The 22089-nt window shown below is 37.0% G+C and overlaps 1 protein-coding gene across 1 annotated transcript in view; it reads left to right on the top strand.

Moving 5' to 3' along the window:
• Positions 1-22089, top strand: part of ATP2B2 (ATPase plasma membrane Ca2+ transporting 2) — a gene marked incomplete at its 3' end in the record, with an annotated part of 270171 nt that overhangs the window by 78425 nt on the left and 169657 nt on the right. Inside the window, exon 2 of the mRNA XM_084293036.1 lies at positions 16757-17239. Within this exon, the coding sequence (XP_084149162.1) occupies positions 17041-17239 (199 nt within the window). The 5' untranslated portion in view covers positions 16757-17040. The remainder of the gene's footprint in view (positions 1-16756; positions 17240-22089) is intronic.

Here is a 22089-nt window from a genome sequence, read left to right as displayed (position 1 = left end):
TAATTGAAAGTGGACCGAAAGACTTCAAACAAATTGATACATCAACAATATTACTCTACTTCTTTGCGTGCCATCTGTGATAATGGTGTTCCGATCTCTAGAGGATGCTCTCTGTCATATGCATATCTGTTTTTTTTCCTGTATCATGAATAGCAATGCTGCTCCAAAGAATGTGGTTTTGCTAGCCAGTCCTGTGGTGCTGAGGACTTTAAATCCTATTCAGTCACTGATTTGTTCATTATTTGCTTTTCCTGTGTTTGGACAGAGTGTTTCTAATCTGTTCAGGAATAGCAGACATGCAGAAGTTGTATATCACTGGAGTCAAAGAAAAAAGGCTGTTTAAGGAGTTTTCTGTATCTGTTTGCTGGGCTTTCAGTCTGGTGCAGGAGTTATCTTATGCAATAGAAGCCAGCTCTGGTTATAATGCGACTCTGGGAAAAAAATCTGTCAAAAGCAATGACAAATTCACCAGCCTTGCTTATGCAATTAAAATGGCAACTTTGCGTGATTCATGTTTGTTCCTTTCGAAGCAGTGAGCTGTTCTGAAAAGCAAAAGCTCATGTCTTTTGGTCCTCTGTCTTCTGTGCATCTCTGATTTGGGTTCTTCTTTATACTGATATAACCCCGGGGATGTTTTAATCATAAGAGAATAAGCGCTTGGCAATTCCGGCATGACTTCCTGTCTCTCTGAACTGCATCCTCAATTATATTAATCTGACTGTTGCCTATTTAAGCATCGTACTACATCTGAATGACAGTGGGGTAAACAGATTCAGCAAATAAGCTGTCGTTCTTGTGTGTTTGCAAGTGGCAGATCAGGTCAACCAGAGAAACAGATAAACAGGAGCATACACACAGATTTTCTTGTGTCAGTGCCTTTGACTGTGATGTAAATGAGGAGCATGAGTACACAGAGTGCTACAGGAATGTTTTTCAGTCTGTTAAAATGAGGTGTACATGCTTTTGGCAGACATAGGAAGACAGTAGGGAATTGCAGGTTTGAAAAATAGTGACGTTTCGATCCTAGATTTATATTATTACTACTTCTGTTTATTTCTACTTCTGTAATTCCTTGCAGGTCACTTGAGTTGCTGTTAAAGAAATGGAAATATCTTGTATATTCTGTGCATATCTACAGATGTAGACTCCCAAGTGCTAAAAATAATTTTTGAAAATGAGAACATATGTTTTTTTTTTTTTTTTTTTTTTTTTTTTTAAATGGTTATGCTAGAACTTGGTAAGTTTTGTTCCTACAAGAAATTATGAAAAACAAGATAAATATCAGGTTATTAAGGAATACATCTGAGAAAGTATTTTTTGTTCATTTCTAAAGAAGGCAAAACAAGACATGCAAACATATGTGAATAAAGCTATGCTTATTTTAAATACTCACTTATAAAAGCTTTACATTGATTTACCAGCTTTAAATACCTGTAGAATGAGTTGGTGTCTTGTTTAATCCCCATCTTGGCTGAGTTGCTCACTGAAATCAAGGGCTGACTAGATACTTATTTTGTGATAGCATGTGGGTTAGGTGTATGCAAATCAGAGACCTAGGTAATCTTTTGATTAGTCTTGTTAATTTTCTGAGATAACCTTATATTTTTATTTTTAGAGGTGAATACCATTTAAACACACAAAGCTTGTTGGTGCACTGACAACAATTTCCTTTTGTTGTTCTAGAGATTGTGCTGAGAGTACTACCCCTCCTATATTTCTGATTTGAAAACAAAATTGAGAGACTGCTTAAAATTATTAAAAGTATGGTAATTTTAATTCTCTGATGTGTGAATTACTTCTGATGGGTCCATTAAACATCAAGAAAAACAAAGCTTTTGTCAGGTGGTGTGAGTTTGCTTCTCTTGAATGTATGTGGGACTTGATTAGAATAAAAACTTTGGAAATGACTGGAATATCTTTTTTGTTTATTTGTGGATATCAGGTATTAAATCAGTGCAGGGAGTTTGAGTTCAACAGTGTTCTAAGGTCTGTCATGGAAATCCCATTATTTAAGACTCAATTGTGTTAAATTGTTACACCTCATACACAACAAATTGTAGATGGGATTAATCATTTTACTGAGTTTAGCTGCATTACAGGCATGTTCAACACTAGCATGTATATTTGCAGAACCTATGAGAAAAGAGGGGTAATTCCTTTTTACCATTTCTACCCATAGAAGGAGAGATTTAATTTTATTAGTCCATTTGTAAAATGTATCCACATCTATGATGATGTATGCATTTCTTTTGGAAATCCTTTACTTGTCAAATATTTGTGGATTTGGTGTCATACTAAGAGACTTCACTTTCTAGTAAATCTGTAATGATCGTTACCGATAGGGAGTTTCAAAAGTTTAGCTGACAGGGAGGATTCAGAGATTTATCAGTACCATTTTGGTTTAGAATTGGGAATTGGAAGTATTGTAGTAACTGATTTTCCTGTAGTGACTTTTATTCCTGGAAGAAGTAGGAGCCCAACAAATCAATAAAGCTGTGTACCCTGGTACTAGATGAAGCTTAAAAACTGGGAGTAATCAATCTGTCTTAGCATTTTATGGGGATATTTCTTCCAAATGTCTCAAGACACTTTTTACAAAAATTCCATTTTAGGCATTTATTGATAATCTGGTAGGAAATGAAGGCAAGACTTGATTTCATTCTCAAATAATCACTTTCTAGTCAAAAGCCAGAACAGTCTATGTTGACTCACTTTTGTAGACGTATAACCAACAGACTACACATTTCTTTGCAGAAACTTTTTTTTAGATGAAAAAAGGTAAAGAAAAAATATGCTAAAAATATGCTAAATTTATTAAGATCTCAGTATCCCTAGAGTAATTCTATTTACAAAAACAGTTGTTGGTTTTATTTTTTTAATTTTCAGATCTGGTTGGAATCGGAAGTTTAAGGTATCATTTTTGATGAATGTATAATTAACAACACTCTAATTTAAACAAAATGTTTAAATCTCAAATCATTAATGGTGCATGTTGGCTGAGTATTTGGTAGAAATTATTACACATAAGTTGCATCCCCAACCTGAAAGGATGGTGTATGGTCAAAAGTATTTGTGAAGTTTACATAGGATATTTAGAAATTAGAATCTTTCATAAAATGGTAGTGCCTGCAGTCTTCTGATGCAGAAAAATAGGGGGTTGTGTTCAGCCCCCTGCTTGTTTTATTTTATTTGAAAAAATTACATAAATACAAATTGACCTAATGCCAACAGCATATAAAAGTGACAAATTAATTACCATTTTTACATCATTTTTTAAATTTATTTTTTATTATAATTTTTCATTGTTAAGTCCAGGTCTTAACACACTATCCATAAAGTTGGCAGCTACTTTATGGTTGTAAAAAACATAGTGGTCAGATTCCAAAGTAGGAGATTTCTCTGAGAATGCTCTCTGTCAGCCACTTACAAATACACCTTCTCAACTCAATTGTCTCTCCTTGTCCCCATCACGGTGGTTAAGAGATGAGGAGGGAGTTGTTCCCAAAACAGACAAGTAATTTGCTGGAAATAGATTTTGGATCAACACATTTGATTACAAGGAGAAATCAAGCTGCGCTAGTGCACTTTGTGTAACACAGGTCTATGTTCTCTGCAAGAGACACGGTTAAAATCAGCAAACAATCATGCTCTGTAGCAGCTGAGACATCCAGATGGTCTCAGTTTATCCCTCATTAAAACACATTTCAGTGTTCCAATCTTTAGATAAAGATAGGCTTGAATAGCTGTGGCAAGGCCCATATCCTAAAAGAAAGGTCACAATCATTTTATTTAGACAGTTACAGAAAACAAATCTCAAAGCAGGCCAGTGCCTTGTCTGCGTATCAGTTTGCACACTGTTAAGCTAGGCAGGTCAGAGAGATCTGTGGAAAAGCCCAGATGCTGGCGATTTCTGCACTGTTTATGTACAAGGGTCTCTTGCCTGTTTTCCACTGGTGGAAGTGGACACCAAAGAGCAGTCACCAACCCTTCCTCCTCTGCACCATTCTGGTGATAGCACAGGACTTGACATGACTGATTTAATTCCTCACAAGTGAAAGCAGCACTGCAGTATAATGGTAAAAGGGAATGCTGCAGCACGTGTACCTTGTGTTGATGGTACTCCAGCAGGCCTGAGAGAGGTGTTACTCCTCCTTGTAAACGGCTTTGTCTTTACCTTGTTCTCCTGCCCTTGAAGGAGGACAAAGAAAAAAAGCAGCTGGAGCAGCCTGGTCCACATGTCAGATGGCCACAGTGTGCCATGATACTCATCTCTGACTTTTCTGGCTTTCCTCATCAGCCAGGGAGGTAATGAGGACCCCACCTGAGCTGCAATTTGAGTATCTGCTGAAGGGCTTTGCTGGATAGGAGTCTGCGTATCCTTTAGCTAATTATGTCATTAATTAATCTATTATCCAGCGATGACCTGCAAGACAGTTGTTGAGAGTATTCATAACCTACATGGAAACTCTTAAACTATTTATCTGCTGTATTTTGATAACTCCCTGTTACTGCTCTGTAGCCCCAGCAAAATGCTTATATAGAATTATACTTCAGGTATTGAGAGAAAATTCACGTTTCTTGCTCATTCCCTTGATTTTTCCCATATATGCAGATAGCTAATGCAGTTTAAGAGATGCAGAGTGGGAAGATTAATCTCTCTCTTCCTCCTTGCAGCCCCTGAAGAAGTTACAGCATTATAGTTTCAAAAGAGAACATTTTATTTTTAAGTTGCTATTAATAGAACAGAAAATTAAAAGCTCATCATGGTTAGGATGAGATCCCGATTGAACTTGACAAGGAAGAAGATATTTAATAAAAGTACCAGGCATGATGATGGCTTTAAAATAAATCTGTGTGTTAATAGCTAAATTGTGAGGTGATAATCTGATGGTCTATTTAAAAACGTGCAGGAGGAGGAGGATTTGTAGGAGGATTTTTAGTATGACCCCATAGATAATGTACGGTTGTTCGTATGTCCTGTCCTACTACTTATATTTTTTAGCCAATTGTATGATTTTAAGGTTGGGCAGCAGTGTTCTACATGGCTGTGATCACTTTTTATCCATCAATTGATGTCTGCTGCTGTTTTATCAGCTTATTTTTCTGAGCCACCAGCTAGGATAATGTGCTTCAGGGAAAATTATACCCTACATCAGTGGTTTTGTTACAGCATGTTGTACATTATTGGTAATTTGAATGCACCCAGATAAAAATAGAAAGGTTAAGTAGTTTTCCAAATGTTGCTGCTGTGAAGCAGAAAAAGAGTAGTGTCTGTACCGTATACAGTTTTGAGGGAAGAATGTTTTTTTTTTTTTTTTTTTTTCTTTTCCTTTCAAAACCGCTTGCTAAAATTAATGCTTTCCTTGAAGCTGAATGTAAGGAAGACTTTGCTTCTGAATTTTTGCTCCCAACTCTATTTATTTTCTCTGATCAATTTTTAGGATTAATGACCCTGTTGTGTGTCAGCTTCCATACACACATGCGTGTCTGGAAAGTGCCTTCCCCTGGGCCAGGTGTGGTTTCTGCCGGTTCGGAGGAGCCGCAGTCAGGTGGCAATGATTGCCCTCTGCAGCCTTCTCCTCAATCTGTCAGCCCCAATGCAGTGGTTTTCGTTTCTTCCATTATTTTTCTTCTACCGGTGTTAAATGTTTCTCATTTTTTTCTCAGCTGTTCTCAGGAGAAAGGACCAATGCCATTTTTGTGGCTGTACATATATATTATTTGTGTAAAACTAATTTGTCATTTATTTTTCAAAATGGCATTTTGATTCCCTGTGTAAGAATAATCTGTGCAGAGACCATTTAGCAAAAAATTCGCATTATGATGGAGTTGACTGATATACTTTTAATCCTTAGTGAATGCCCTATTTAAAATCACTGCAGAACATCACTGTGTGTCTTTCAGCTAATGCCCACTGAGATTTAAAACCTCCTTTTTGGATGCTCTCTTTTGCTCTCTTTCTTAAGAGTGACCTTGGCTGACGGTTCCTATTGTGCAACCGAGTCCTTGCGGGGATTTTTTTTTTCCTCTTGTCCTTTCACATGGCTTTATGTGGTGCTGACTTCTCTCTCCAGTAGCTCTGCTTCTATTTTGTTGTGGTTAAGATGTTCATAGTTACAAATTGCTGTGGAGAACAAATGTTTATATTTGATTTTCTTATTGATTACAAATTTCTTTGAAGATGTTAGATTCTGTCTTTATGTCAACACTTCCCTTTCTTCTCCCCTGATTAAAGATCCAAATAATCACATCCGTTTTCTTGTCAGGTGATAGAACACAAATGACTGGCTATGCAGGGGAGGAAAAAGCAGGGGCTCTTGACCTTATTTGCAGACAGGAGGATGGACTGGGGGCTTACTCAGTCTTTTTCAGCTCTATTGTCTGTGCTCCTAAAGAACTAGGAAAGGAATCTAGCCAAATCTTGCTTTTAGGTGTAGTTTATTTTTCTAATTTTATTTTACCTGCAAAATCTGTGTGTGCTCAAGGTTGAGGACATTTGCATTTGAATCTGGGAATTTGAAGGCTTGGATCTGTGTTCAGGAGCAACCATAGGTAATTTCCCCTCTTTAAAGAAAAATGTTATGTGACTGTAAAAACTATTTCTGTGGATTTTTTTTTTTTTTTTTTTTTGAGTACAATAGAAACATCTTATTGAAGAAAGATAGCTTTTGCTTTTTGCCATCAAACTTGTTTTCTATAAGATGTAGCATAGCTAAAGGATTATTTTTCTCATATTTGTATAATTATGCATTGAGAGTTCAGTGGCAGAAACAAGATTTAAACAGATTTTAAGTTTATTGGGGACCTAATTCTAATACATGTACTAGGACTGATAAAATCCTGGTAGCCTCATTTTCTAGTAATTCAGAACCTTTTAAAGTTAGATCTTAAATTTGTTATCCTTTCACAAGCTGCCCTTGAATTCTGAGGATGAATTTAAGAGCAATCTGAAATTTAAGGAAAGTTTTTATAACTTTCTGTGTGTGTGCGGTTTTTACTCGTTGGTAGTCTACTGCTGGGAAGTAGTGGCATCATGTTTGAGTGGTATGTGGTTGGAGTAGAGCAGTTGGTCATTCTGTGACTGGCATCTATGGGATATCTGAGTCCTGTTCAATGATATGTGATGTCTAAAATAAGCTATTTATATAAAAAGCCCACCTACCAAAAGGAAGATACTTACGATGGCTGATGTTCTTCTACTGCATGTAACACTTCCAAGGTTCTAGCCAAAGAAGTTGAAATGGTCTCATGCCTTCAAATATGCAGGGAAGAAAAAAAAAGTCTGCCTCCAGTGGCCCTTATAGCACCAAACACAGCTAGTAATTATAATTTGGTCTCTCTGCTCTCATTTTAGAGAACTGTATCCAATGTCAAGGATAAAATAGACAGATATTATATAAAATATATATATATATATATAGTCTTTTTAAAAGACAAAGGTACTAAATTGTTTTTACTCTAAACAAAAGTAATATATATATATATTTGTTCAGAAAAATGGATTATAGTGTGCATCTTTCTCTTCTAGCCACTGTAAGAAGAGGGCATATGAAAAAATGTGTGTTCCAGTTCTCGTCACACACACACACACACACATATATATATACGTATACGTTCACTCTTTAAATAACAGTGTATTTATAACAACTGTTTTTTAAAAAACAGTTGATTTTTTTTTTCTGTTCTTCATTATTCTGCTTGTAGTTTGTTTGCATGGAAGCTGGTTTTTGTGAATTTCATTCATGATCAAAGGTGCCACACTAAAACCTTTGGTTTTATAAATGGCTTTTATGGCTTTATATCTTTACTCGATAGTGTTATAAGATACTTGTTAGTGTTATAAGATACCTCTGATAGGTAACCAAGGGGGGAGAAGATAGGGCTGCAGATGCAGGCTGCAGGATAAGTTTGATGGGTTTTAGTTTGTTTATTTTTTCCTGGGCCAGCTGTTTCCCACAGAGGTCTGAATCATACTCTAGCATTTCATTTGCTGTAAAGTCATCTGCCAACTTCTGACTGACAGTAATGATGTCTGACTTCAGCTGCCACTATGATTTCTTGTACTCCACACTGGCTGGCCCTGCTGCTAGCAAGAGGATTTTTTCTTTTTTCTTGAGTAACACTTGAAAAGTGTTAACACCCCCCAAAAAGTGTTAACACACGAAAAAATGTTTTTCTCCATTGCTATTGGTTTTGAAGTCACTCAGGTAAAATATTTTTTATATAAGGCTGAAATAAAGTGTGACTGGCTAAATACAGCAATCTGATTCTGTTTTGGCAAGGTCACGCTGTAGCTCTCCCGTCTTTTGGCTATGGTTTGTTAATGTACTTGGATTCTCTTTACTTTTCAAGAGTGATGTGGCCAAGTGTAGTCAACTAGTCAACCAATCCTTTTTGCTGCTAATTTATGTGATGTATGCTGACAGAAGAAGAAGAAAAAACCAGCATAGCATTTTTTTTTTTTCCTTTGGGTTGATATGTGGAATTGAAAACGTTTTTCTTAGGATTGAGTGTCACATCTGACCATGGTATAGTAGTTTGGAATTAAATGGTAAAATCTGAAAGGTCTTTTGCATAAAGTAAGTGTTTGGATTTAACCTTGTACGTGGATTGTATGTGTTGCAAACTATTTCCAGGAGGTTTTAGAAGAAACTCTTTTAATTAATAAGCAATCACCCATACCGGGAAAGCTGCTATTTAAACAGATGTAAAATAGCTGTCTCTGGGACTTTCACATGCTGGATGTAACTCCTGTCTTTCCTTTACTAAGCACTAACTTTTCATCAGGTACAGAAAACCATTGACCTGTATATCATGACCTTTCTGCTGACGTCTGTTCAGGTTTTATTCTGGTTTTGTCATTGCAATTTGAGCTGATGTAAAGAAATGCCAATTGACCAAGCAAGATTTGATTTGGGCCCTAGAACCTCCTGAGTCCAGAACAGGAATGACAAAACACCTTTTGCTGCAGCTGGCTGATCACGTTTTCCTCAGTTTTTAGTTTCTGTTATCCTGTGGGTCCATCCCTTATGAAAACTGATTGCTTTTTAGTAACAGTAATCAATCAAAATTATATCATACATGACACTAATGAGTGCTGCTTCCTGGGATGTGTGAATGTGTTTTCTTGCTTCCAACTAAAGCAGGAAGAGGCCTTAATTTATCTCCAGCTTATTTAAAAATAAAATATATTTCTGCATTTGAGACTACAGTTGTGACAAAATGCTGACCAATACTGGAAATATTTCTGTCCCCTCTTAAAAACTCTCCAAACAAGTTGTAGGTTGGTGCAGTCCTGAGGTGGGTGTCCAGAGGGTCGCCATGTGCTGGCAGCAGGATAGCTGTTGGACTCCGTCCTCTGGAGCCTACAGGCTGAAGGACAGCCTGTAGGAATTGTATAATACTAAGATTAAAAGACTGAAGGATGATTCGGTCACATGCAAGATTTGCTTTATTACTTTCAATTTTTAAGATTAAAAAGTCTCTGTAAAACATTGCTCAAAAGTTTGAGAAAGGAATGTAAAATGAGGTTCAGATGTTACTGAGAACAGCAGAGGTTTTTACCATAGTACTTGACCTAGTCTTAAGGTATGAAGATTAGATAGGGAGGCCATTTAATCAGCTATTGTTTTCAGTGCGTTTGATTTTGATATTTTTTCCAGATCTCTTTTATTTAATGGTAGTCTGAATATGCTTAGCTTTTTGTCCAGCTGTGTTTTAGATTAAATTGATAATATAGTTTGGAAGCTGGCCTTCTTTGGAGAAACTATGCTGTGTTAGTTTCTGTACAAATCAATGCAGCTATAGATGAAAACATACATTTTCTAAAGCTTACGGAGGTGTAGAATGGGTCTTTGGAGTTGTACTTCTGGCACTGAACAAAGAGTATGAATGTGTGTTGCACGGGAAGGCAGTGAATAAAGGAAACCCAATAACCACTTTGCAATGCGGAATTAGAGCCTTGGGGGAGAATAAATAGCTAATGAAAAATAACCTTTAATTTTATCACTGAAAGCAAATAAAATAAATCCCCACTAGTATCAGCAAGAAACAGGGTGCTTAAACTTGTGGCCAGTACAGACTTTTCTAGAAAACTTCTTTGCATAGGAAATTATTTCCCCCCATTAAGCATCACTAATGATGTGTAGGGCTCTACATCAGTGGGAACACTGGCTGTTGGTGAGTCCTCTGGTCCCATGCAGCAGTGCCTGTGGTCAGCAGGTGTTGGTGGTTTTGCATAGCCATGCCAGGAGTATTTTGCCACTCAGCCTAGTGCTCAGTGATGAGGGATAATAAACATGGTTCCTTCTTGCAGTCAGTCTGCTAACAGCATTCATAAACAGTGGAATTCTGGCGTCAGTGAAGGAAGGATTTCATCTGCAGGGTCTGATCCAATCCCCCAGAAGTCGTTGATAGAGTAATTTCATTGACTTTAATGGGACTGAATTGATTCCTTTAATAGTATTTTTCTTCCTGTCAGTAGTTCATTTGGCTTTGCTGCAACCATTTACATGAGTAATGGCAGAAAACAGACTTTGTGTCAAATTGTAGACTGAATAACTGCATGCTATAACAGGGCACTAGAGGTAGTTTTATTTCACAATTGTTTTAACTTTTCCCTCAGCATATTGGTACAGCACAGAAAAACAAAAAACAAAAAACAAACAAAAAAAACCAGCAAATTTTTGTAAGCATTTGATTCTACTTGGTAGAGGTCCTAAGTAAATAGACTTATTGTTTAACTGAAACTAATGACCTTTTGTGCTCCTTTAAATAAAGATTTATTTTGTGACCGTGTCTCTTTTGCCTTCAAATAATCAGCAGTATCATACAGTAGACAGGAAATCATTTTTCTTTATCCTACCTGATTGCAACATTTGTACAAGCTTACTGGAGGCATGGATTCATACTGAAAGGACTGAAATAATTTAGGGGCTGTAATGATATTTGTTAGATAGTTTTCTGGGATTTAAAAAGGCTCTTATTTTTTTATTTAACTTTGTTGTCATTATGTCATATTAGCAGGGGAATTCTAAATGAAACATTGTAGAAGAGATTCCAATGTTTTGTAGTTGGAACATACAAATGTCTCTCAGTCCTGGATGTTCATTGCGAATGAGTTATTTACCTCTTTTCTTAACTTAATGCAACATGAAATTCTTTAGCGATTAAGTTAGGATATTTTCAGACAGCACGTAGCTGCAAAGTTCAATTCCTTTCTTCATCTTCTCCTTGCTTGCAGATATTAAATAAAAAATTCACTCTTTTGAAGGTGCCAGCCTGCTTTTATTCAAATAATAGTTTTCCTTAGGTTCTGCTGCATCTTGTGCATTCCTGATAATTAAATTTCAAAATCACTTTTTAAGAGAGTATGGGTTTGAGCATGTTTGATGCATTTGAATAGTTTCACTGGCTGCTTGGATAAACAAGCCATTTCTCATTCTTGTCTGTGAAGATTATTTTCACAAATAGATGAGCATTTTGTCTTTGACATTATGAGAAGAGCAATAAATTTTAAGAGGTGATGCAACTGGGCCACAGCTGGATTTACTTCACTCACCTGGAGACTTGTGTGGAGCAGGGTAGGGTTTTCTTTCTCAGCTCTTTCCAGCTTGCAGAAGGTTGCCATTGAGTCTTGCATCTTCCCCAGCACAGTGTCTGCCTGTTGCTGGCTTTATCCAGCACATGCTGTACATTGAGGTCTGAGGTTTTGAAAAAACTCAGCCCATTTTGCTTAGATTCCAGGGAAAATTCCCTTAATTCTGCTTCCAGTTCTATTTTATCAAGGAATGATATCTCTAATAGAACGGATATTGAGAAATCTGACTAAATACCTAGCACTCAGTAAAATGTGACATATCCAGCATTTTTTTTTTCTTCTTGCTTTGGGAGGTCTCTGCACGTCCCAAGGGAGCAACTAGCATTGTATTTTTAGCCAAATAATAATCCTAGAGTGACAGTAATGCCACAAATTACAGGTTGGGAACTACTAACCCCTCTCAGTATCATTTGGGGGGAACCAGATCAGTATGCCTTCTTCCCAACTGCACAATGAGTGAATGGCACCGTGGTTTCCTGATCTCTCTGCTCTGGCTGTTTCTCTGCCAACCCATGAAGAAGTGATTACTTCTTCATCCTTCCTCTTGTAAGTGCAGGTAATTCCTTCATCGTCATTTTTCTTAGATCAGTCAGTATATCCTTAGATTAATAATTTAGAGAAAACAGACCAATTATGAATGTAGCCTGAATTTTTGGAGTTGTCATGATGTCAAGGTGTTTTGCCCAGACCTTCAAGGACTGTGAAATGCAGGTTTTGTGATTCTAATCTCATGAAACTAAGGAGCTGGTTTGTTACTTTACTACTATTTTTTTCTGCTAATAAACATCCAAATGAAATCAGATATCAGAATACATGGTGGTGATATCTGCTTAGAAATCATTCTAATACTGTAAAAATATTTACAGGCTTCCAAGATGAGACTTTTCCTGATCAGAGAAATCAAAGTATAGTTTTCCCAGCAGGCTTGCAGTTAGTTCTTCCAAATTGCTTCTGTTTTAATTGGCATGCATTTCCTTTAAGCAGCTAGAAGATGAAAAATATTTGACTTGGGCTCTACAGGAATGGAAGCCTGTTTCCCAAGATACAGGCACCTGGGAGAAGAGAGACTGTAGTTTGTAGTGCACTTATACAACAAAAATCCACAACATCTTGGAACATAACTTATAACAAGGTGACGACTTGTATTCTGACCACTTAATGAGGAAAAATAAGCGTAGTATTTTACTCAGGCTTTCAAGAATGTGAAGTCTTTTGGTACCTGAAATGCATCTAAGGGGGAAACTTTCATCTTTATTTCCTTTTTTCACAGTTGTTGCCAAACTATGCTTTAGGAAAATTTTAGCTAAATTTCTTGTTCCTAAAGCTTGTTTCAGAAGCATTGGTAAGAAAAAAGAAAGAACCACATGACTGGCAACATCACAATGTCTGTGAAATTAGTTTTTCAATGACTGGAGATTTTTATTTCTCTCTTGTTGAAACCAATCCTCTGTAGAGAAGTTCTCTACAGACTGTTGCCACTGGGAATGGTGAGACCAAATACATACAACTGGGGAGGAAATCACTGTGTGCTAGAATGATGTCAAAAACTGTGCTCCCTGACTTCTGGGAGGTGGCTCTATGTGTCCTGGGATGCAATTGCTTATAAATTAGTGCCATTGAAGATGGCACTGTAGAAAACTGTAGATGACGGTCTTTGGGTTTGAAGAGATTGAGTAGGCCTTGGGCTAGAGGTTGACAAGTTTTCTTGTGGAGGCTCTGAGGGAACATAGGTCTCCTCTGAGCAAGAAAGAAGACGCATATGCACTGCCTGGTTACTTCCCACCTCCAGTGCACTTTCTGCTGCTGAAACATGCAGCTTGCTTGAACTTACTGCCATCCGACGATGTAGATGTCATTCCCATTTCATTCCCCACGCAGCTTAGACCATAGTGGGGTGGATTACTTTCAAGTGGCATTGGATGTCTTTTTGTGAACTACTTATGCAGATGTGCCCTATAACCAGTGCAAGTAGGCACCCCTGGCATGAAATTCAATTCACCTAATTTAGACATCTGTGTTAGAAAGAGATCAGACTCAGTTTAGAAGTGCCTGTTTCTCTTTGCAGTGCGTCTGGATCCGTACCTCCTCTGAGGCAAAATAACAGCTGTCTGTTATTTAATCTGAGTTGAATCAGTGAGGGTTTTTCTGTGATACTATTCCTGAATAATGTGAGTTGTTCATTTTGATTGAAAATGTACAGGTATCACCTGATTGTTTTAAATCAGTGTTGGTAGTTCACCTGTACTTCATTCACATTGTGAAAATATCAAGGTTTTGGGAGTGCGTTGTAAAATAATTCCCTCATGTCCTCCCTGCCAAACAGCAAACAGAAGACTCTGTCTAAACCTGGTGTAGTAGTTGGATTTCTTGTAGAAGAGATTGTAAATTTCACTCACTTGTAGTTTTTTTAATCTATTCAGATGACATAAATCCTGTAGCCCAACTGATGGGGGAGTATCACCATATACCAGTCTCAATTTTCTATTTCTCAGCTTTTGTTATAAGAATATTAACCACTCGGTGGCCATGTGGTTGTGTCAGTTATGTTAACCTGGTATGCAATCTTGCAAGATTCCAAAGGACTTTTCATAAGAGAGATTCAAGGATCGAATGAAGCTGGCATATCTTGTTCCACAGGATTAGAGAAGTGCATTATCAGTGAATAACGTTAGTCATGCTTTGTGCTTTCTATATATTGCCATCTGCCATTCAAAAATGTGAGATGGTTTTTCCCTAGTGCCATAGCATTAGGTGAATCATGAAGAGCAGAAACTCTAAGGGATATGTTATTAAAGCACTGAAGGAAGAACAACCTTCATATTTGTTGTTTATTGATTAATATTTAATTGAAAGCAATATAAAAAATTAAGCAGGCAAATGACTCAAGCACATGCTAAAAAGCAACATCAACGTCTTGCTGTGGCTATCAAATAACAAATGGAATTTCTAGGAATAGAAGCAAAAAAAATTAAGATATAGTGATGGCACAGTGAGTTAAAGAAGATGCTTTGCTTGAGAGTGGTGGACTCATCCTACAGAAAAACAGTGCAGAAAACATCTTTGATGCCAAGTTCAGTACTTTTTACATCACTGATGAAATCACCAGGGGGTTCTTGTCAGAAAAAGGTAATCATTGTCTTTTTGCTGTGTTGTTCATTTTCTTTTAGTAGAGGAGGATTTGGAAAAAATAATATAGCACCAATAAAGCCCTATGAGTTGTCAGTTAGGCGAACGGTGTATTGTTTTTTGTTGCTGCTTTCTTTGAGTGTTGTGGTTGTTTTAGACAGTGTTCAAGGTCTTTAAGTGTACTTGTCTTTGGAATGGATTGTCTTTTATTTATCTTTATTTATTTTTCCTCCCCACTGGAAATACATAGCAGTCTGTCACATTAGTTATTATTGATGCCACCTTTTGTCACAATATTTTCCTGGGCTTTCTTTGTTATGAAAAAATCTGTTTGCTCTAAGTTATTCTTTCTGCATGGTGTACGTAAGAAGTTACCCTGAAATTAACTGTTACTGTGAACGTTGTCTGGCATGCAAGCATGGAAAGCTGAGTGCTGTTGGTAGGGCAGGATATCTCCTCCTTGCTCTTCCTTGGCAAATAAAGGCCGCTTTTTATTACCACTTCCAGTTTTTCTTTATTGCTCACAGTAAGCCATGCTTTGTGCTGAAATTCTTCTCTTCTTGTGAACTTGAAAAGCAATAAGTGAAATGAAAGTTGGCAGTAGTTCGTAGCACTAGAATATCTGCCAATAAATAGGATGGGTGGAAGAAGCATGTAGCAGTTGACTGCTATTTCAACTGCATTCCATAATATTGTAATGAAACATTGGCCTTTCTTCCCCCCTGAAATCTTAGGAATGTTGTGTTGCTATCTGTAAATGGGAGGAGGGGAGAGGTTCAGTATGTCTCCCTGGAGAAGGTGAACTAGTCGTCTCTAAAGCAGATAATGTATTTGTAGGCAACGAGGCCTTAGTGAATGCAGTGGGTTTGATCATTCTCCCATGCAGAGTGATGGCAAGGGAGTTAGTGCAGTGGAAATACTAAGCCTGTGTGTTATGGTATGTGGGCAGGAGATCTCAATTACTGCACAAATGTGGGGCTTGAAACACTTTGGGATCCTCTGTATGTGCACATGATGTGTACTGCAGTACCTAGAAAGTTCAAAATGTGGCAGGTTCATCTGCCAGTGGGCTGGTGGTATGCTCTTTTAAAGACCTTTTTAATCACAAGCAAACTAGGCTGAGGCCTATAGATTAGACAGTGTGCAGGCACTAACCCACTTGAGGCAAAAAAGAAACCTTTAATTGCTGTGAAAACTCTGTGCCAAGTGTAATAGCTGCTTTCAGCAGTATTTAAACCAACTTCATTAGAATATGGGAAGAGGAGATGTGTTTTAAAGGCTGGTTTTAGCAAGTAATCAGCTGTCTCCCAGATGGTCTGAATATGACTTCTCAGGCAGAGGCCCGCCCTGAGTTGTGCTGGCAGGTGTGTGTCGGTGGGAGCAGCCCCTGGATCGCCCCAGCTCTGGCCCTTCAGGCCAAGATGATTGATTTTTATTTTTTTTTCTCTTTCCTGGGCTGCGTTTACACCCGCAGAAGGCAATGCTGCAAGATATAATGTATGCAAATGTATTCTGACTTCATAACAGGCGGCTCTAGTTTTTCCACCAGTTTTTCTGTCCTTGTGCGGGAAAACACTTTTGCTGTAACCCGTTATTAAAGCTAATGGTTTAACTGTTTTTTGTTACTCTGTAGCCTTTAAGAGAGTCTGTGTTCTTGTGGGATGAAGGATTGCAGTGGCCATATGAACCAGAGTACACACTCAAGGTGCATCCAGCATGTGGGACTAATCACTTTCTTATTAATATTTATGAACCATCTCATTTAGCAGGTGCTCTTGGGACTTGATTAAAGTAAGCAACACTGCCATTGGTGCTTCAGGTGTAGAGAGCTTTATCTGGTGAGAGCTAGTGGTATCCTTGTCGATGCTCGCTTTGACCACCTGCAGCATTTTACAGGAGACCTGTACAGTGTTTCTCCATAGCTGTTCTTAAATGACAAGTCAAATTGCAATGATAGAATGAATTTGAAATCATCCTTGTAAAGCAGCAGTGCTCACTCTTCTAATGAGCGCCTTCTGTTTGTTCCCAAAGGTCCAGAGGAAGAAATGACCATGTAGATGCTACAGCCTGGGTGCTGCATAATGGGAAGTGGTGAATGGAGTGGAGCTGGTCTGCAGCCTTGAAAGCAGCCAGTCTGTGGACCACCAGTCGGCCAGGGACACTTTGCACACCAGAGGCATTCTCCACACAGCTCACTGGACACGCTGGATTCTTTCTAATTGCTTAGGTTGGGATACGAGATTCCTTTCCTTCAATTTTTAAACAATTTTAAGCTTGTATCAACTATAACGAGTGGAGCAATATAATCAGCAACAATGGGTGACATGACAAATAGCGATTTTTATTCCAAGAACCAAAGAAATGAGGCCAACCATGCAGGAGAATTTGGGTGCACACTGCAAGAACTGCGCTCCCTCATGGAACTTCGAGGAACAGAAGCAGTAGTAAAAATTAAAGAGACATATGGGGAAACAGAGGGGCTCTGCAGACATCTGAAGACATCACCAACAGAAGGTAAGCATATTTTCCTTCAGTTAAATCTGGGGGCTTTGCATAAATGCTCTCCAGAGAGTTAAAGAAAGGCTTCATTTAAAGCCTTATCACAGTTCTCATGGTGCTGCCATTATTTCCCAACAAGAAACAAACAAAAAATCTTCAGGGAAAGAAGAAAGCAGTCACCCATTTGTCTAGCTACAGCTATAGCTAGCATGAGAATAAAAGGACCTGTTTATTCAAACAGGTAAATATATTATTTCTTTAAAATGCAGACAAACATCAGCACCTTTTTCATAGCGTTAAAATGACACTCTAACTTCTACATTTGGGGAGTAAACAGATGCATACTAAGTGCTTCAAAAGTTTCTAGGTATTTAAACCTCTTGAGAATATGAAATGAATGATTGAGATACATGTTGTATTACTTTTTAGATCAATATGTAGTGTATATTTTGTGGTTACTAATCTTGACTTGCTCTATCACCATAGATGATTTTGATCATTACGAACATATTACTATGTCAATGTTTTAATTAGTTGGGCTTCTTATGTTTATAATTATGCTCCTTAGTTGTGTTTAATAATACCATTCATAATTTCTCAGTATCTATTCTTCTAAGTGCCTCTGGTGTTCTTTACCTGGTCAGCAATCATTGGTCTAGTTTTTTAAAATCGTTGTATTTTCACCTCCAAAGATTATTAATGTTCTTGGAAGTTATACAATCTTTAAATCTATAATATTTATCTTGTTTTGTAAAGTAGTCAAGATGTTAATTTTAAAATATTTTTTTTCAAGAAAATAGAAATGTTAGCTTTGTTTCATCCTCTCCTTTTTAAAAATCAATCATTTAGTTACCTTTTCTGTTTAAATGCTATAGAGTCTTGATTTGTTGGTGTAACCATAAACATCTATCCACTGTAAATCCATTGTAGGGTCACATAATGTGATATTATAAATTACACCAGTTGAAGAATCCCAAGGAGCAGCTACCAATACCTAATCTTCATATAAAGATTAAAAGTTTCTTTATGGCCCTGTCCTTGTTCTTATACAACGTCAGAATTCTTAGAGGTTAGAAACTATGACACTGTGAGCAGTACCTTTTCAGCAAAGGATTATTAAACTAATTTTGTATTGAGATGAGCAGCAAAGCTCCAATAGTGACTTAGCATTCATGCATCATCTTGTATTCTAATTAGTGGCAAGTGGAACCTTTTATAATTCAACATCCATTTTCTAGTCTTGGTCAAATACCTTGTCCTGCCCAGAGATCGCTCTCTGTGGGAGGAGTGAGGCAGGAAAAAGGGTCTGTGCCCCCTGTCTGGGATTTCCAGATGTCCATCAGCCTTGCAGAGAGCAGCCTAACAGCTGTTGCCCACCAGGTAATCAATTCCTCAGGGAATATGCAATGATTCTGACACATCCATGATGCATCTGGGGAATTCCAGACACAAGTGCAGGATCCCTACATTTACATGGTGGAATAAACACAGATTTAAAAATATCCCATTTGGGATTCAGCACCTCCAATATCCCTCAGTGGGTTATAAAATGCTGAAGGTGAAGTCTCAGTTTGTGTGAGCCAAGAGCACTTCACTGAAGTTTTGCCAACTTATTCTAGTGGTTATCTGGTCAATGTGAACTTCAAAGGAAATGTTAATTGCATTCTGTTCAATTTGTGACATCAGGGAAACTTAATTCCTCATATCGGAACAGAGCGTATGGCTCCAACTAGTGTGGCATGCTGACTCCATCAGTAATCTATATCTGATACTTCAGATAAGGTAACTTTCCTCTGAGCCTTACATACACTTCATCATTTCTGCATTAGGGAGAAACATTTCCAGCTTCGAATGGCAATCAGCATAGCCTTGGAATCATGAGGACTCTGCTTGGTTTTTAATTTTAAATTAGATCGTGTAATAGATGTTCCTAATCACATTAAGCTTTGATCTTATTTTTATTTGTTTTGTTTGGAAAAATAGTTTCAGGAGGAAAAGTCTCTGAAATGTCATGTTGAACTCAGAAATTTTTGTCTGAGAGCAAATATCCATAACAATTCAGAAGAAAAACTGTAGAGGCTTCTGCCAAACATATGTTTAGGCATAAATCCCTAGACATTGCTTTTTCTTGTGTCTAAGCATGGCAAAGAATGTCACAATATGGTGAGGAGGATATTCCTGAAGATGTAACTTTTCTGAGAGGAAGGAAACAAAATAGGTTCTTTTATGGAAGGGGGATTTTGTTTGACATCAGGCAGACATGAGCTACAGATGAATTATTATTGATGTACATAATTAAAAAAAAAGCTTTTTTTTTTTTTTTTTTTTTTTTTTTTTTTTTTAGAGTGCTGCAGATTTTATACAGTTTTATGAAGAATAAGAGAAGAAACATTACTGCAGGGTTTCAATAAACCCAAAGTCTTGCTGAGCAAGAGTCTTGGGTGAATATGAATGAAACAGCAAAAAGGACTTGACTGTTGAATTTGGTTTTCCTGGGTTTAGCTCTTTCAGAAATTGTTTTCATAAAATAATTTTTTTGTCATTTTTGAAGCATAACTTTAGCAGCTACTCAAACAGAGGAAGGATATTAAAGCAGGCATATTCCAAAATGTGATCTAATCTGAATTTACTGATTTGATATTTAGAAAATATAAGAAGTAGCAATTAGCTCGGTTTATTCAGCAATTCATTTCTTATGTTAATATTTGATGTACCTCCTATAGACTGGTGGAATCAATCACTTATACTGGATGTGCCTTTTTGGAAGTCACTGGATGTGACTTTGTTTTGCCCCAAACCTGGGGAAATATGTTGTATGAAGAAATACAAACGCATATCTCCTTGATTTGTTTTTTTTTTTTAATATTGATTAGTTTCACTTTCATTATTCTAGTAATATGGAAAATAAGCAGGATCTAGCTATCTGCCATTTTGCAAAATGGCGTTGAATGCACCATTGGGCCAAGCCAGGATGACAGTTGTATAATTTTATGTGCAATCTGAGTCTTCGAGGCCCACTCGAGCATTAGTGATACCTTATAAAGGATGGCTGGTAAAATGTGATGAGTTAGTTGGATGAATACCAAATAAGGCTGGAATGCACTCTTTCCTGAAAAGAATGTTAACTGTTTTTTGTCCACAGTTTCATGTAGTATGTACCAATTAACCCTAAGTTACTCAACTACATTCCCTTCATATTACAAAAATGTTTATTCCTTCTAAGAATATGTTAGTGAATTAACTTACATGATTTCTTACTTGAAATACTTGTATGCTGTTAATTGCCAATATACAGGAAATGTGAAGCTGTGAACAATTATGCTTTTTTTTTTTCTTTTTTTTTTTTACTAGTGTAAAGAAAAGGCTATTTTACCTATATTACATTACCTATGTAATATTTGTGCTATGAGGAGTATCAGCTGTATTTGTGTTTCAGGCCTGAAACAGCAGCTCCAAAAGATGTTATATATTATAGGTGTTAATGTTACAGCACTATAGAAGTTCTGTTTGTGTTGAGTAGCTACCTGATAGATTGCAGGTAACTAAAGTTTCTAGGTAAAAGATTTTAGAGATGATCTGGTGTACTGTGAGAACGTTATTATGTGAACCATTGGAACCTATTTGTAATATGAAAAATGGAAGTTTGTTTGGCAAGCTTTAGTTCTCTTAGGATACTGTATCAAGATTTCATGGCAATAGAAAGTATCAATTAGCAGTTAAATGAAAATATTTCTAGCATGGAAGTTGACTTTTTATCCCTGTCAGTGTCCTTAGTTAAGATGCAAGATCTCTCTCTTTCTCATTCACCATATAAGACATACAGACTGAGTACCAATGAAGCCAACTGTAGGAGTATTTCCTTTTAATTAATACAATTTGAAAAGTATTTTACAAATATAACTGAGGTAAAAAATGAAGCAAGACTGGCTACAACCACGTGAACCAGTTGCTTTTATTAGCAGCTAGTTTTAGTTCCTCAAGCTTGTTTTTGTAAAAAAAAAAAAAAAAAAAAAATGCTGTTAAAAACTTAATATTCTGTTTTTTGAAGCGAATCTTGCCAAGTACATACTGAATTTCATTTAGGTACACCACTCAATTGTTATATGTTATATTAGCTACAGGTATGTACAGAACTTAGAAAAATGAGATAGGAACAAAAAGTACTTGATTGAGCCAAATATAATTGTGAGTGTAAAATAGAAATATAAAATAGTGGATTGCCAGAGATTGAAATGTATAACACCACCCTGTAAAAAATATTATGAAAGTTAAGAAATTAATAGTAGCATCGTTTTAGCTGTTGTTAGCACAATACGCACAATATTTGATGTTTTACAATGTTTAAGTATAAATTAAAGATTTTCTCAAACATTTAAATTCAAGGTCAGATTTTTTGTCAGGAAATGGTCAGAATTCAAGGTCAGAATGTTATTCTACTCATACAATGTTTTTTGTTCTTTAAAAGCTATGTTCCAGCTCTCCCAAAGTAGATTTAAAGAATTTGGATGTGGAGCTGAGCTGAAGTACTTTCAAAATCTTCAGAGCAGCCTCTTCAAAGCACCCTAAACCAGAACTCCTCATCCTCTCTCCAGATTGCCATGCCTAAATCCTTGTCCTTATTTGTGGTGTCACAACATAACTTGCAGTTCAGGCCAGTTTGCCAGCATGGTCAGGCCAGCAGCCAAACTCGAAGTACACATCTAGTCCTTATTTGTACATGTTCTCTCCCTATGGAAGGCTTGGTTTAAACAATGAAACAGTCTTTCCCCACAACAAAAAGCCTTCCTTATTGTCACAGCTCATGCCTGTAAGGGTTCCCCCTCTTGGAACACTCTTTTTCTTTTTCCTACCTTGCAAAAAAAAAA

Source organism: Netta rufina, assembly GCF_964035555.1.
Source record: "Netta rufina genome assembly, chromosome: 10".
Taxonomy (NCBI): Eukaryota; Metazoa; Chordata; class Aves; order Anseriformes; family Anatidae; genus Netta; species Netta rufina.
This window is presented reverse-complemented; position numbering and strand designations above follow the sequence as displayed.